The sequence below is a fragment of the Vanacampus margaritifer genome, chromosome 6 (assembly GCF_051991255.1).
Source record: "Vanacampus margaritifer isolate UIUO_Vmar chromosome 6, RoL_Vmar_1.0, whole genome shotgun sequence".
NCBI lineage: Eukaryota > Metazoa > Chordata > Actinopteri > Syngnathiformes > Syngnathidae > Vanacampus > Vanacampus margaritifer.
The window spans coordinates 7,331,668-7,347,443 of record NC_135437.1 but is presented as its reverse complement, the minus strand read 5'-3'; the positions used below and the strand labels follow the sequence as shown (position 1 = coordinate 7,347,443).

The following is a 15,776-nucleotide window of genomic DNA, read 5'->3' as shown; positions in this document are numbered from 1 at the left end:
GATTGATAGCAGCAATCAACAGGGAGGACTGGCAGCCCACCAAGTATTCACGGATTTGCAGCGATCATTTTTTTTGCGAGGTCAGTAGATAAATGTTGTAATTAGTAGATAAATATTCATCCATTTTACTAGTAAACGTACACTCTAACAAAGATTGTAACAGAGGTGTCGAATTGCGTGTTTCAAATCACATTAACGAGCCAGTTAGCGGCCACTCCAACTGCACGAACACACAGCTCTGGAGCCGAGTCATATTCATGAAATTACTGCATCATAAACATGATAAACAAGTTTTACCTTTACATTACGAGGTATATTGTTTCCCGGTGTGAGCGTAGCATCTCGTCCCAAAGACTCAGTCAGGGACAAGCTTTTGAATCAGCCCGGGTGTAAGGAGAAGAGACGGCATTGACTACAAAATTATATCGGTCGTGCGATGTGACTACCGGCTGCGATTTGATTTGATTTGATTGGTAAAAACAGTAAGGGGCTGTTTTCAAACTAGCGATCTCCAACTTAAGTAAATATCGCGCTCTATGAGTCCCGACTAAATGTGCAACTTTACTTCGGTTGAAGTAATAGGTTCCATGGCTCTATGGGCAATCGTAACTTTTAATTTGTAAAATAGCAGTCGCTAAGTCGCTCCGGGTCACGTCCACTTCCATTCAACAATCATTTCCTTCGCGGTCACGTGATCACGTGACGTCATAGGACACACACTGACCTGCCGCCTCTTGCCTATCATGGTAACAATTTAAAGGACTAATGGAAATGGTCTGATCCTCTCCAGCCATTTCACAGAGGGCCGATGCGAGACATACAAGATCATTTGTGCTTAAAAGTCAATCAATTAAACTTTATTTATATAGCACATATCGTACATTTAAATGCAACTCAATGCGCTGAACAATGAAAACATCAATAGTACAATAAACTACTGTTAACAAATGGCGCCCTCGTGTGGTCAACAGAAGGATAACATCAGCAGGAAGAAAAAAAAAAAAGCAATTGCTTGATGTACTGTCGTCTCTCCACTTCTTCGATGCCTCGACAAATGCACGCAACCACACTCATAAAAAAAACTATGATGAAAATATACTCCAAAACGCCGGCAACTGGTCGAGGTTCTCTGACAGAAAACAAACGGCGATGGCCATTACCGGAAATGCGGTGCATTACGAGCTTTTCCCGAAATACGTCACAGCTCTTTTTGCATTGAGTCAATTAAAAATAAGGTCCAGACCACCATTCACTTATAGAAAAGTATTATTATATATATATTTTTTTAAAGCAAACGTTTTCAGGAAGGAGACAATCTTGCCTTCGATTGATGAATTCCGTGATTTTGCACATATCCAAAGTAAAAACTTGTTTCCCCATTTATTTCATTTAATTTGTTCATTTGTTTAAGGCCGCAATCAACATCAACAATATATCAATTTTTCCAGACAATACTCAACTAAACCTAGCCTGAAAAGGAGTTGGAAGAAGAAAAACCTATTAAGTCCCACTCCCAATCTCATCAATATCAAGCTTTGAAAACAAATTTAGCTCTTTTCCTGCAAATAATAATAATCAAATCCCTTCATAAGTAAGTGGAGTAAGCACATTCACTGACACTAGATTTCAAGAATATTAAATTTGGGATTGTAAAACAAGACAGAAAGGGGCAAATGAAGCTTTGCTGATAATGGCAAAACAGTTTATTGATAGATGTAGATTTATTAAATGCAGACCTTTGTTTTTGATTTATTGTAAGAAAATGGAATTGAAATATAATTGAAAATTTGAAAGTCGTGAGTGTGAGCACGTCGTTGAGATAAAGGTATGCGAAGAGCAGTACTTTATTCAGGATCATAACCAGGTACCCTTTTTCATCTCACCACAATGAATCAAAGTTTCTCCCGAATTGTCAACACTTGTCCACGCAATACAAATAGAGCAGAAAAATGGAGATCATTTAAAATCACTGTCATTGTAATTACCTTTCATGCATATTAAACATGGAAAATGTATTATAAAAAAAATATATAAGGCACAGAGTAGAGCTGTCAGAATTAATCAATTAATCGACAACTACTGTACCATTTTTTTCTTCAACCCCACTTTTTTTTCCTTTTAAATCACTATACGAATATGAAGTATGAAATAAACACCAATAATAAACAATAATCAGGGGGAAAATCCTTTTGTAATAGTGTTATGCAAAATTCCAATGAATCTGATTAATCGATTCTAAAACTATTTGATAGTGACAGCACAGCACGGCGCTAATGAACGGACATTTACAAGTAAACATGTCAGATTATAGCCGTCAGATAGTTTTCATCTGCAGCCCTTTGTCAGGTTGGTGTAACATTTTAAATATGAATTTAAATGACAAAATAGGGTAAGTCAAGAGTAAGACACACAACACACAATACAAGTACACGGATCATTGGAAATTTCTGCACCATTTTAAATGTAAATTCATAAATGAGATCATATCAAGCTTCATTCATCGCTGCTATTCTCACCAGCACACGTGTGCCTCTTAGCTTCAGCCTTACTTGGGAATCTTTGACCACAAACTGAGCAGGCAAAAGGCTTCTCTCCAGTGTGGGTTCTCATGTGCATTGCTAAGTTTCCCTTCTGAGCAAAATTTTGACCACAAACTGAGCAAGCAAAAGCCTTCTCGCCAGTGTGGGTTCTTGTGTGTATTTTTAAGGTTCCCTTCCGAACAAAATTTTGACCACAAACTGAGCAGGCAAAAGGCTTCTCTCCAGTGTGGGTTCTCATGTGCATTGCTAAGTTTCCCTTCTCAGCAAAATTTTGACCACAAACTGAGCAGGCAAAAGGCTTCTCTCCAGTGTGGGTTCTTGTGTGTCTTTTTAAGGTTTCCTTCTGAACAAAATTTTGACCACAAACAGAGCAAGTAAAAGGCTTCTCGCCAGTGTGGATTCTCATGTGTCTTGCTAAGGTTTCCTTGTGAGCAAATTTTTGACCACAAACTGAGCAGGCAAAAGGCTTCTCGCCAGTGTGGGTTCTTGTGTGTATTTTTAAGGTTTCCCTCTGAGTAAAATTTTGACCACAAACGGAGCAAGCAAAAGGCTTCTCTCCAGTGTGGGTTCTTGTGTGTATTTTTAAGCTTCCCTTCTCAGCAAATTTTTGACCACAAACTGAGCAGGCAAAAGGCTTCTCGCCAGTGTGGGTTCTTGTGTGTATTTTTAAGCTTCCCCTGTGAGCAAAATTTTGACCACAAACTGAGCAGGCAAAAGGCTTCTCTCCAGTGTGGGTTCTTGTGTGTCTTTTTAAGCTTCCCTTTTGAGCAAAATTTTGACCACAAACTGAGCAGGCAAAAGGTTTCTCACCAGTGTGGCCAATCAAATGGGTTCTCAAATGACACTTGTAGACAAAAGTTTTCCCACACTGAGAACATTTCCAACGTTTGCTGTCAGTGTGACATGTCACATCACCGTCAAACTGTTCATAGTCACTAGTGTGAGGAGAGTGTGACGCGTCTTCACCATCTGACGTTGGAGGTAACCGATTGTCTGCTTGGTCCTCATCATCTTCTGTTGTTATTTGTTGTCTTGAGCTGCTGCTTGGAAGCTCCGCCCCTTTGTTCTCTTCATATTGACATTCATCTTCAGTCTTTAAATGGACAGCAGTCACGGGCAACTCTGTGAAATGCTCCTCCTCTTTAATGTATGGCGGCAGCCGCTCCTCTTTTTTTATGTTGGGAGGCTGTGGCTGCTCCTCTTCTTTAACTTGAAGAGGCTGCAAGTCCTCCTCCTCCTCCTCTTTCACACCAGGGAACTCTGGCTCCCTCCGCTCAGGACAAAGATATTTTTCACTGACGTCTGCGGGACACAAGGTACACATGGTTTCGTAAAGTCAATTTATTGGGATGTTATGTATTTTATATTTAAGATTACCACATGGGCCAAATCCGTGAAAGAATAACAAATCTGGCGAATGTTACTATCGTCTCAGTCTTCATTTTGTTCCAGAAATCACTTATCATAACTTTGTAACCCTGATTGTTCCGGATATAATAAAAAAAAAAGACATACAAACATTGAATATTAGGGATGAAAACACCAACCACTGTGTGGACGGACTCCAGTAGTCCCGGGAGAGGAGCTACAATACATAATTTACATTTAAAAAAAATCTAATAAACAAAATAGCTTTGGTAGCTACTCAAACGGCTTGTATTTACGTGTAATAATCATTTTAAGCAATTACATCATTACAAGAGCTCAAGCCGTTAAAATTACGGCTCTGGGTGATCTAATTAGTCGTTTTAAAATTCTGATGACATAGTATTAAAGCAAGGAGCGACTCATGTTCCTTTTCAGTGGATTAAAGATTTAGGCTTAGAGTTTTACATGACATCAACAGCGCGCTCCGCTAAAGTCTCCCCGCACCGGAAGGTTGGGTGCACTCGTACGTCGAATGCGGAACTGATTTGTGCATATAGTCCATGGCGACTGAGGAAAAACTAATTGTACGTAACAAAGTGCCCGGATGAAGATTCCTTTCAAAAATAAATACGGACATATTGTTGAAAAATATGAATTAAACAAGTGACAAACCCGCTCTGTTCGACACAACTCGAGGCTGCTTGCAAACAGCGTCCAGTAGTTGACGTTGTCGCTCGTTCTCCTCTTGTGCTCCACAAAGCTCCTCTTCGTACTTGACTTTCGTTCTTGCGCACATTTTCACACGAAGTCACGACACTTTCCGCACACATTTGACGGCCGTATCCTTTTTGGCAGCTAGCAAGCTAAGCTAAAGTAGGCTAACATAAACAGGGCCGAGAGATTTCGACGAGCACTGTCTGATACGATTTAATCAGAAACGAAATGCAGCAATTATGTTTGACTTCAATAAAGAAGTGACGGAGGCACAGTGTCGATGTTTAAGTCCGTTCAGTACGAATTCAGGATGAATTATGTAAATAAGCGTGTGCGGCTATGTGAATGCAGATTGGAATGTTTCTGTCACCGTCACGTGAACTCTACGGCAAACACATTTGGACAAATCTCATGTAACGAAATATATTATTAAAAAATAAAAATCTAAAATAACACGTTTAATTCTATATTCATTTAGAGAGTAAAAAAAAAATCTTCAAACTCCATTTGGATGATTAAGAAACATATTTAGTTCCTGTATATCCTCATGAAATATGAATAAAGCCAAAAGCGTTATTTTTCAGTTTTTATGGAGGAATAAAACGCATTATATTAAAAGATTCCATCTAGTTAAGGAATATGACAAGAATGGTGTGAAAGCTCCACAATTTGAATTGATGATTGGTATATTTAGAGTGAATTGGATTCAGTCTTGTTTGTCATAGCCCAATTCTATGTGGTACCACATCCCTAGATCTTTGTTTAACGAAACCATGTGTATCTTGTGTCCCACAGACGTCGGTGAAAAATATCTTTGTCCTGAGCGGAGGGAGCCAGAGTTCCCTGGTGTGAAAGAGGAGGAGGAGGACTTGCAGCCTCTTCAAGTTAAAGAAGAGGAGCAGCCACAGCCTCCCAACATAAAAAAAGATAAAATATTAATAAACAATAAAAATTATGTATTGTAGCTCCTCTCCCGGGACTACTGGAGTCCGTCCACACAGTGGTTGGTGTTTTCATCCCTAATATTCAATGTTTGTATATATTTTTTTTTATTATATCTGGAACAATCAGGGTTACAAAGTTATGCTAAGTGATTTCTGGAACAAAATGAAGACTGAGACAATACGTAACATTCGCCAGATTTGTTATTCTTTCATGGATTTTGCCCATGTGATAATCTTAAATATAAAATACATAACATCACAATAAATTGACTTTACGAAACCATGTGTATCTTGTGTCCCGCAGACGTCAGTGAAAAATATCGATGTCCTGAGCGGAGGGAGCCAGAGTTCCCTGGTGTGAAAGAGGAGGAGGACTTGCAGCCTCTTCAAGTTAAAGAAGAGGAGCAGCCACAGCCTCCCAACATAAAAAAAGAGGAGCGGCTGCCGCCATACATTAACTCTTTCACTGCCAGACGTTTTCAGAAACAGGTTGTCCCCAGTGCCAGCCGATTTAAGCATTTTGACAGATCTTTCAAGGTCCACAGAAAATGTTGTGTTTGGACTATGGGAACACACATACTACCAAATGAAAGATTGGACTCTCATCTTTCATCAGAAAAAAAAGTTTGTTTCTACCTTATTCCGTTCTTCAGTAATCAACAATAGAAAATGGTTACTTTCACCGAAATTCTCTGTTTTGAAACAAAAAATGGAGAAAAAGAGCTTTTTGTGAAACGATGTTATTTCATGCACTCTAGTGAATTGTACACTTCTTTTTGTCCATGAATGATGCCACAAACACCTACATAGTGCTTTACTTCTGTAAAACGCTTTCACCAACAATGAAAAAGTGTTTTTAGATTGCGAAATACGTTTATTTCCATTCAACAGTGTAACAATTTGACAAAACAATTTCGCAAACTATTTACAAATGTGTGCAACTGTGGTACTACTTACAATTATGTGGATGTTTCAAATACAGTTTTTCTTTTTGTAACGCTCCCCTGCGTGCAAGGAGACGCCGCTGGACTCGCACAACAGTTTAGTTTCACTTTCGCATTGGTCCGTTTCGCGTGCAAACGTTACACTTTCTTGATGGCCTTTTTTTCCGGGGAATAAATAGCAAGTAGCAGACTGTACCCACTCCTCCGATGAATATGCATTGGACTCGGGGCACTCTCCGTCGTCCGATTGAACGTCCGCCTGAGCGTGCTCGGTTGTGCTCCGCGTTATGACGTCGTCATAGCCGCCGCGTCAGCGCTTCCAATTTCGCCGTCAACCTCGGATTCACCATCATCATCATCGATGATGATCATCGTCGTCATCAATGTGCTCTTTTAGCGTTGGTCGATGCCTTTCGTCTTGTAAGTGTAGAGCTGCTTGCAACCGCTCGCCATTGTCCGTTTCCTCCATCTAGCTCCCCCCCACGTCTCCTACTGCGGCGTCAATGCTTCCCAACCACGGAGTCACCACCATCATCATCATCATCGATGATGATCATCGTCGTCATCAATGTGCTCTTTTAGCGTTGGTCGATGCTTTTGGTCTTTGAAAAAAACGGCTCGGGCGTGAGCTGCTCGCAACCGGTCGCCATTTTTCCTTTGTTTTCCATTCTGATCTCCTGCTCGACGCTCTAGCTCCGCCTCTACTGACGCCCACCCGATCTTGTCAAAAGACAGTCATCGCTGCCCTCCAGGGGCCAAAAATAGTCCTTAGGCACAACAGACCTGCAGAAAAATTTCACAACAGATGCGGAAGGCTTCCCTCCACCCGTTTCAAAAAATAAAAAATTGGATGACGTCTTTTGACGTCATTGGCAGCCCTCCGTAGGTTTTTACTTGACGTCTTTAAACGTCAGTGGCAGTGAAAGAGTTAAAAAGATTGGTTGTTTGGATTTTGTGCTGAAATGTGATTTTGATGTGAGCAGAGTCCCGATAAAGTTGTCTAAAACTTGTTTCCCCATTTATTTCATTTCATTTGTTCATTTATTTATGGCCGCAATCAACATCAACAATATATAAATTTTTCCAGACAATATTCAACTAAACCTAGCCTGAAAAGGAGTTGGAGGAAGAAAAAACTATTAAGTCCCAAATAATAATAATAAAATCCCTTCATAAGCAAGTGGAGTAAGAACATTCACTGACACTAGATTTCAAGAATATTAAATTTGGGATTGTAAAACAAGACAGAAAAGGGCAAATTAAGCTTTGCTAATAATGGCAAAACAGTTTATGGATAGATGTAGATTTATTACAACCCCACTTTTTTTTTCTTTTTAAATCACTATACGAATATGAAGTATGAAATAAACACCAATAATAAACAATAATCAGGGGAAAAATCCTTTTGTAATACAGTGTTACGCAAAATTCCAATGAATCTGATTAATGGATTCTAAAACTATTTGATAGTGACAGCACAGCACAGCGCTAATGAACGGACATTTACAAGTAAACATGTCAGATTATAGCCGTCAGATAGTTTTCATCTGCAGCCCCTTGTCAGGTTGATGTAACATTTTAAATATGAATTTAAATGACAAAATAGGGTAAGTCAAGAGTAAGACACACAACACACAATACAAGTACACGGATCATTGGAAATTTCTGCACCATTTTAAATGTAAATTCATAAATGAGATCATATCAAGCTTCATTCATCGCTGCTATTCTCACCAGCACACGTGTGCCTCTTAGCTTCAGCCTTACTTGGGAATCTTTGACGACAAAGTGAGCAGGTAAAAGGCTTCTCTCCAGTGTGGGTTCTTGTGTGTCTTTTTAAGGTTTCCTTCTTTGCAAAATTTTGACCACAAACTGAGCAGGCAAAAGGCTTCTCGCCAGTGTGGATTCTTGTGTGTATTTTTAAGCTTCCCTTGTGAGCAAAAGTTTGACCACAAACTGAGCAGGCAAAAGGCTTCTCTCCAGTGTGGATTCTTGTGTGTATTTTTAAGGTTTCCTTCTGAACAAAATTTTGACCACAAACTGAGCAGGCAAAAGGCTTCTCTCCAGTGTGGATTCTTGTGTGTGTTTTTAAGCTTCCCTTCTTAGCAAAATTTTGACCACAAACTGAGCAGGCAAAAAGCTTCTCGCCAGTGTGGGTTCTCATGTGGCTTGCTAAGGTTCCCTTCTCAGCAAAATTTTGACCACAAACTGAGCAGGCAAAAGGCTTCTCGCCAGTGTGGGTTCTTGTGTGTATTTTTAAGCTTCCCTTTTGAGCAAACGTTTGACCACAAACTGAGCAGGCAAAAGGCTCCAGTGTGGGTTCTTATGTGTATTTTTAAGGTTTCCTTGTGAGCAAAATTTTGACTACAAACTGAGCAGGCAAAAGGCTTCTCGCTAGTGTGGGTTCTTGTGTGTATTTTTAAGGTTTCCTTCAGAACAAAATTTTGACCACAAACAGCGCAAGCAAAAGGCTTCTCTCCAGTGTGGGTTCTTATGTGTATTTTTAAGGTTACCTTGTGAGCAAAATGTTGACCACAAACTGAGCAGGCAAAAGGCTTCTCGCCAGTGTGGATTCTTGTGTGTATTTTTAAGTTTCCCTTCTGAGCAAAAATTTGACCACAAACTGAGCAGGGAATAGGCTTCTCGCCAGTGTGGGTTCTTGTATGTATTTTTAAGCTTCCCTTTTGAGCAAAAGTTTGACCACAAACTGAGCAGGCAAAAGGCTTCTCTCCAGTGTGGGTTCTTGTGTGTCTTTTTATGGTTTCCTTGTGAGCAAATTTTTGACCACAAACTGAGCAGGCAAAAGGCTTCTCTCCAGTGTGGGTTCTTATGTGTATTTTTAAGGTTCCCTTCTGAGCAAAAATTTGACCACAAACTGAGCAGGCAAAAGGTTTCTCACCAGTGTGGCCAATCAAATGGGTTCTCAAATGACACTTGTAGCCAAAAGTTTTCCCACACTGAGAACATTTCCAACGTTTGCTGTCTGTGTGACATGTCACATCACCGTCAAACTGTTCATAGTCCCTAGTGTGAGGAGAGTGTGACGCGTCTTCACCATCTGACGATGGAGGTAACCGATTGTCTGCTTGGTCCTCATCATCTTCTGTTGTTATTTGTTGTCTTGAGCTGCTGCTTGGAAGCTCCGCCCCTTTGTTCTCTTCTTATTGACATTCATCTTCAGTCTTCAAATGGACAGCAGTCACGGGCAACTCTGTGAAATGCTCCTCCTCTTTAATCAAAAATTTAAAAATTTAACCAGCAAATTCGCTGTAAGTGTTCCACATCTGAGTCCAAATTCACAAGCCAAAGTATAAAAAAAAAATACGGGCAAAAAATTAGAAGCCTCATTTCAACAAGCATCAACCACCGGAAAATATAGTAATAAAGATTAAAATAAATTTTATCCTACCCTAATTCACAAAAGATGTTCTCAATTTCCGAAACTGCGTTGCTGTAGATCACATCTCCTTTTCCGACACAGTACAGAGTGCAAATGTACACAAACAGACCAAATCATGACTCAAGGAGCTAATCTCAGATGACTCGAGAACTTTGAGTCAACAACTGGAGTTCATATTCCTTCCTGTCCAGCAGATAGCAGCAGTTTATGCAGGGCAAAGTTCAAAGCAGGCCTTAGCTGTCACTGGAGACCCCTGACAGTTTCATCAAGACGGCTGTGATGAGAGTTCGAGATGTCTGCTCAAAGAGTTGATGGACATTTTGCTCAGATAATTCATAAGAGTCATTGAACAGTCATATGACGAGCGGATATATTGTACCATCCTTATCGCAGTCTGTTTGACCACTTCCCCTCCCGAAAGAGGCCTTCTGTGCAGCTTGCCGTCCACTCTGTGCACCAAGCAGAGCAGGAGAACGCTTGTCCATATTCTCAACAGCCAGGTTATTCCAGCATGTTTGTTGAGACGCCCAAGAACAACACCTCTCGTCAAAGATTGAACCTGCCTGAAACATTTATACACTCGGAACAGACAGAGGGAGATGAGATCATAGCAAGAGAATCCTATCTGCTTGTTGTAATTAAAAAATAATAATTTTCTCAAGAAATATGTATTTTGCAGTTTTATTTAAATGTGTTCACTACACTATAGCAAGTAGTATTACTATATTTGCGCAAATGTCTACCATAGACTTCTTCTTCATTACATGTTACCGCAAATTATGCTTAAAATGTGACAGATCACAGTCAGCGCCCTCATGGGGAAGTTCTCTAGTCTCCAAACTGGCATGCAAAATGTCCGACTTCAAGTTCTGAAATTGGACTCAGACAGAACAAAGGTTTAATCATTTTCACACCTACAAATGAGTCATGAGAGATACAGGGGGAAAAATCATAAATGAAAAGTCTATTTCAATTAAAATTTGGTTTTATTAATTATTCAACTATATTAAAATTTGGTTTTATTACTCATTCAACTATAAAAAACACAGATCTGTTTTTAAAAATAATATGGATAGTGGCCTGTAGTTATCATCTAGACCTCTATATCTTTCCTTTTAACAGGAACAACTTGATCTAACCGATTAGCATCAGAAGGACCCCTGCTATTCACACACACAGACAGGATTGCAACCAGATGTTGCTTGTCCCAAAAAAATTACACCTCTACTCATTACAATAGCACTCTGCCCCCATCCTCACAGACCTGTCTCTTAACAAGCATGGGGGGAAGGGCTTTAAAAATTGTCACAGACAAAGGAAGAATTCTCCCCCACTTTCAAAATATGCAGATTTCCTGCTACCATTCTTTTTCACCCTTTTTTGAGGACAAAGAAACTGGAGAGAGAGGATTTTTTTTGACTTTTGAAAGATATTATAACATTTTTAATACCTAATTTCATATATCAACTATTGTTACACATTATGAACATTTTAATTCTTCATATTAACCTATAAGACATATTTTGTGTCCTGAGCAGAGCAGATGATGTCGACCTCGTATGGTCTGGCCTTAAGATGGGTCATATTATTTAGTCTAAAAAAGTTCCTTCTCAGCGTTTTGTGCGAAAACACATTTCTGTTCGTGAGAGAGAGCGCACACTCATATAACTATGTTACATTAGGAGCTGTTGAGTTCAACTTGTTTGTGAGATTTTGTTATGGGAGAAAGTACTGAGAAGTGCCTTGAAAGTATATTTTGACTAGAGACGAATACAGCTGTATCTGTGTCCTGAGAACTCTGTTTTTCAACCTGTATTTTTCCATTATATAACACATTTACTTATTCATGAGGGGCGGTGTTGGAGACACTGTTCTTGCGATGTGATTGTAATAAAGTGTGGGCTCTTCGAAAGAGGAGTAGCATTATTGATCTGAAACTGTTGGAGTTTGATTCAATGATGTAACGGAAATCTCCGGAATAAATCATCCTGCGCAGGAACTCTGTTCATTTCTTATCCCATAATTTGATTTATTGGACACGCAAAAGTATGGATTTTTAATATACCTTCTTCAGATGGTGACAACCTGACTACAAAGACGTTTGACGGTTGTGGCGTTCGCGGACGGTTTGAATTCCTGGCGCCATATTAACTGAGGTAAGTGGAGTAATTATCCACGTTTAAGGAATTCTTTCTGTTTGGGACCGCTCCGGCCGCCATACGTTTTGTAAATAACTAAATCAAAGGTGGGATTTGTGCGAACAGAGTTATAAGTTTAAATTGTTTGGTTGAATGGAGTCCATGATTGTGGATTTTCCTACGGTATTTGGAAATACACATGTGGTGACGAGCAATATTTATGAAGATGCTGTCACGTTGAATTGAGTGCAACTGCATGGGGAAGTCAGCTTAAAAAGCATTTTGTTTTTATAAGCGTTAGATATTTAGATAATTGGTTTGAAATCCATATATATGTGTTGAAGTTGTTTGGATAAGTGGTTTGAAGTCCACATATATGGGTTGAAGTTGAGAGGAAGTCAGCTTAAAAAGCATTTTTGTTTTTATAAGCGTTAGATATTTGGATAATTGGTTTGGAGTCCATATATATGTATTGAAGTTGAGGGGAAGTCAGCTTGAAAAGCATTTTTGTCTTTACAAGAAAAGCATTTTGTTTTTACAAGCGATAGATTCTTGGGTAATTAGAAATGATCCTTGAATAAAATAAAGTCAACGGATAGACGCAGCAGAGAGTACAACTGCTGTTATGTAATCGGGACAAGATATTTGCTCAACTTATGGAAGTCAGATTGACATAAAACGGACTTAATATGCCGTTTTAAGATCAATCGCTAGGTCTTTTGAATAATTGGTTATTGATATTCTTAGACAAGAGATATTTGCTCAACTTATGGAAGTCAGACCGACATAAGAATATTTGGAACTCCTTAAAATCGGTCGATAGGTCTTGGAATATTCGGTTATTAAAATTCTTAGACAATACTGTTCAGCTGGGACAAGAACAGTTATCCGGATTTTATATGTTTTGATATGTCGTACAAAGCGACATGTCTTGTCTGTCCGTTGTGTGTGTGTATGCCGTCTGGTCGGTGAAGAAACTCTGACGTCACGGTAAAATCTTAAAGTGACCGCGAAGAGAACAGTTGACTAATTCTGTTATAAGTGAGACGTCACTTCATTTTAAATATTAATACAACTGAACTATGATAATCTACAATATAATATAATATAATATAATATAATAAGCTATAAAATACGGGCAATAATTAATAGAAAGAAAACACTGTTTGAGAACTACAAAAATGGTTGTCACGAGGCGACAGGGAGTTGTGTGCGCATGCGCTGGTGTCAGCGGAGAATCGTTATGAAATATAAGGCGAGAAATAAAATAATTGCACGACTGGGTGCACGATTGCGGTGGAATAAATCTTATGGCGCCGTTATAAGCTACAGTAAGTTAATTTTATTGATGGGGGACGTTGAGGCTGGCGCCGCCGGGCGTTCGACGTAAAATACGAGATAAAAGAACGCGTTTACGAGTGGAATAAAAACGACACATAATCGTGTATTTTTGGATAAGATGATGATGAATAATGCTAGAATACTAGCTTTAGGTATTTTTGTGAAGTTATAACCATTTATATAACTTTAAATAATGATATAAGACTAAATGATTTAACCTGATATCACTTCTGCTAGTCGGAATTAAAGCTTCCGGATTAAACATACCGTTTAAATAATGACTTAAAATGTAATTAATATTGAACGACGGGACTTGATTATATTGTGAAAAAGGTTAGTTTATTCTAATAAGATATGGCATTTGTTCGATGGTTTTAATGACGGCAATTTAACTTTGAATGTGCGTACACGGCGACCGCCCGTTAATAATGTTATGAGTGTATGTAATTTTTATATAGAGGAGAGTCCCGGACGTATCTTTAAGAAAAGTGTATTGAAAAATGATTAATACTAAAATGTTGCTTTGCAAATAAAATAACTGTATAATACAAATTTATGTAATAAAACAAATTAAGCCATTTAATAAGCGCTAAACGGGATAAATTAATTAGACGGTAAAATTACTAATAAAACTTCTAACGCTAAAACCCGCAATTGTCTGCGTTAAATAATTGAACGACATTATATAAATTGTTGCCGTAACTGATTTTACATTATATAAATTGTTGCCGTAACTGATTTTATAAGCCCCTTACATAAATTTCTTAAGCACTAATGTTGAATACTTAAACTGGCTTCACGAGTGCAAATACGTCATATTTAAAATTATGTTTGCTATAAAACGAACGAATATTAATACACAAATAACATAGAGAGGTATAGTTTTAAGATATTATAAAATTTAGATGCATATCTTATGCTTATAGAACATAAATAACTTTAACTAAAAACGAATAACTTGGATGGCAATTAATGTGGAATAATTCTTTATATAGATGATTGTTTTTTCCCTTATAATTTTGTTTGTGCGCGAGAACATTGTTTAATAAATTTTAAATATCTTTTCAGAATCAGGAGACACACCCATTAAGGACAATTGGGGTCCCACCAAAGTGCCATGTTCCGGTCCTGGGGATGAAGTAATGTGTTAATTATAATTTAAAAGGAGTTTTTTTATTTTTTATTTATTTTTTTCTCCCATGTTTATAAATAGAAAATAATTTTAATCTCTCCTGAATATATTTAACCTTTGAATTCGACATTTGAAGTCTCATTACAAACAGACTGGGGAAGCTATCTGGAAGAATCACATTTTTGACATAATTTAAGGTGCTATGTAATTAAAAATCATTCCTGCTTTGACGTTTGACCAAAGGCTGACTTAACGGGCTGCGGCCTCCATTGAGAAAACATTAATTGAAAACTACACACTTATTAATTAACTATATTTGTAAATTGTTAGAGTATATCTGTCCTATTTTATCCTAAGTATTATTTATGAAGGTATGCAAAACATATTAAATTAAATATTGTAAACCATAACAAATATTGACATATAATTAGCAATTATTTAAAATTGTAAACTTTCATTGTTTTAATTATTATTATTATTATTTTTATTTTTTTTTTGTTAAAAAAAATATTATTTTCTTCCCCTTTCTCAAAATTTAATTTTTTTTTAATAAAGGAAGTTTTTGTTTTTAATATTTACTGACATGTTATAACCTAAATACTTTTGGGGCAGATTTTAATGTTTTCAGTCGAGTGAGGATTATTGGTCAGGGGTCATTATTTCAGAACAAAGTCAACTGGCGGGACACAGACCTCTTTAAAACCCCCCCACCCACAAAGAAACTGCAACTGCCACCACCATCAGAGGGGCGTGATGCAGCCATCATCACAAAACATCCTGCCAATACCTGATGGAGAGGGGAGGTTCCTGGCGCCACCTGTTGCCACAATGACTGTGCCATCATATACAAATATGATAAAAGAAAAACTGCTCCACTGCCCAATGCACACAATGCTCCGCACGAACTGTCCTATGAAAAACTGCTCCATATGCTCTGCACAAGCGTCCTTAAAGCATTCCTGCGTCCAGAACTGTCCACTACGATGGTGACTCAACCCCACAAACAATGCTTTCCTTGAATTAGTGATACCAGACCATATGATGTGATACTGACTGTTTACGCTGCACTCTATTTTTGACAGATATAAGGTGATAACATTTACAGTAAAACATTTCGTAAATATAATGAACTGATTGACAACACTATATACACACAGATTTATTACATTTTAAAAACGTTTGATGTCTATTTTGATTTGATCTGATTTGTTTATCTCTGTCTATTTTAAAACAGTCAGCTTTTTGGACAAACATC

The 15,776-nt window shown here is 38.1% G+C and overlaps 1 protein-coding gene and 1 long non-coding RNA gene across 2 annotated transcripts; one reads left to right on the top strand and one right to left on the bottom strand.

Moving 5' to 3' along the window:
* Window positions 1-1,828: 1,828 nt before the first annotated feature.
* Window positions 1,829-4,998, bottom strand: LOC144054274 (uncharacterized). Its single transcript, XM_077569551.1, has 2 exons — window positions 4,581-4,998; window positions 1,829-3,842 (listed from the first exon to the last, which is right to left on the bottom strand). The coding sequence occupies exons 1-2, from the start codon at window positions 4,702-4,704 to the stop codon at window positions 2,494-2,496; spliced, it is 1,473 nt and encodes a 490-aa protein (XP_077425677.1). The 5' UTR covers window positions 4,705-4,998; the 3' UTR covers window positions 1,829-2,493.
* An 8,251-nt stretch (window positions 4,999-13,249) lies between these two features.
* LOC144054313 (uncharacterized) lies at window positions 13,250-15,710 on the top strand. The gene is made up of 2 exons (XR_013294643.1): window positions 13,250-13,379; window positions 14,458-15,710. It is a non-coding gene; the product is annotated as an uncharacterized LOC144054313 (long non-coding RNA).
* Window positions 15,711-15,776: the final 66 nt, after the last annotated feature.

Excerpts from the sequence above, each read along its gene's own strand:
- LOC144054274 (XM_077569551.1), bottom strand. The coding sequence starts at position 4,704 with ATGTGCGCAAGAACGAAAGTCAAGTACGAAGAGGAGCTTTGTGGAGCA. Across the intron at positions 3,843-4,580 it reads AGTTGTGTCGAACAGAGCGG|ACGTCAGTGAAAAATATCTT; the intron begins GTTTGTCACTTG and ends TGTGTCCCGCAG.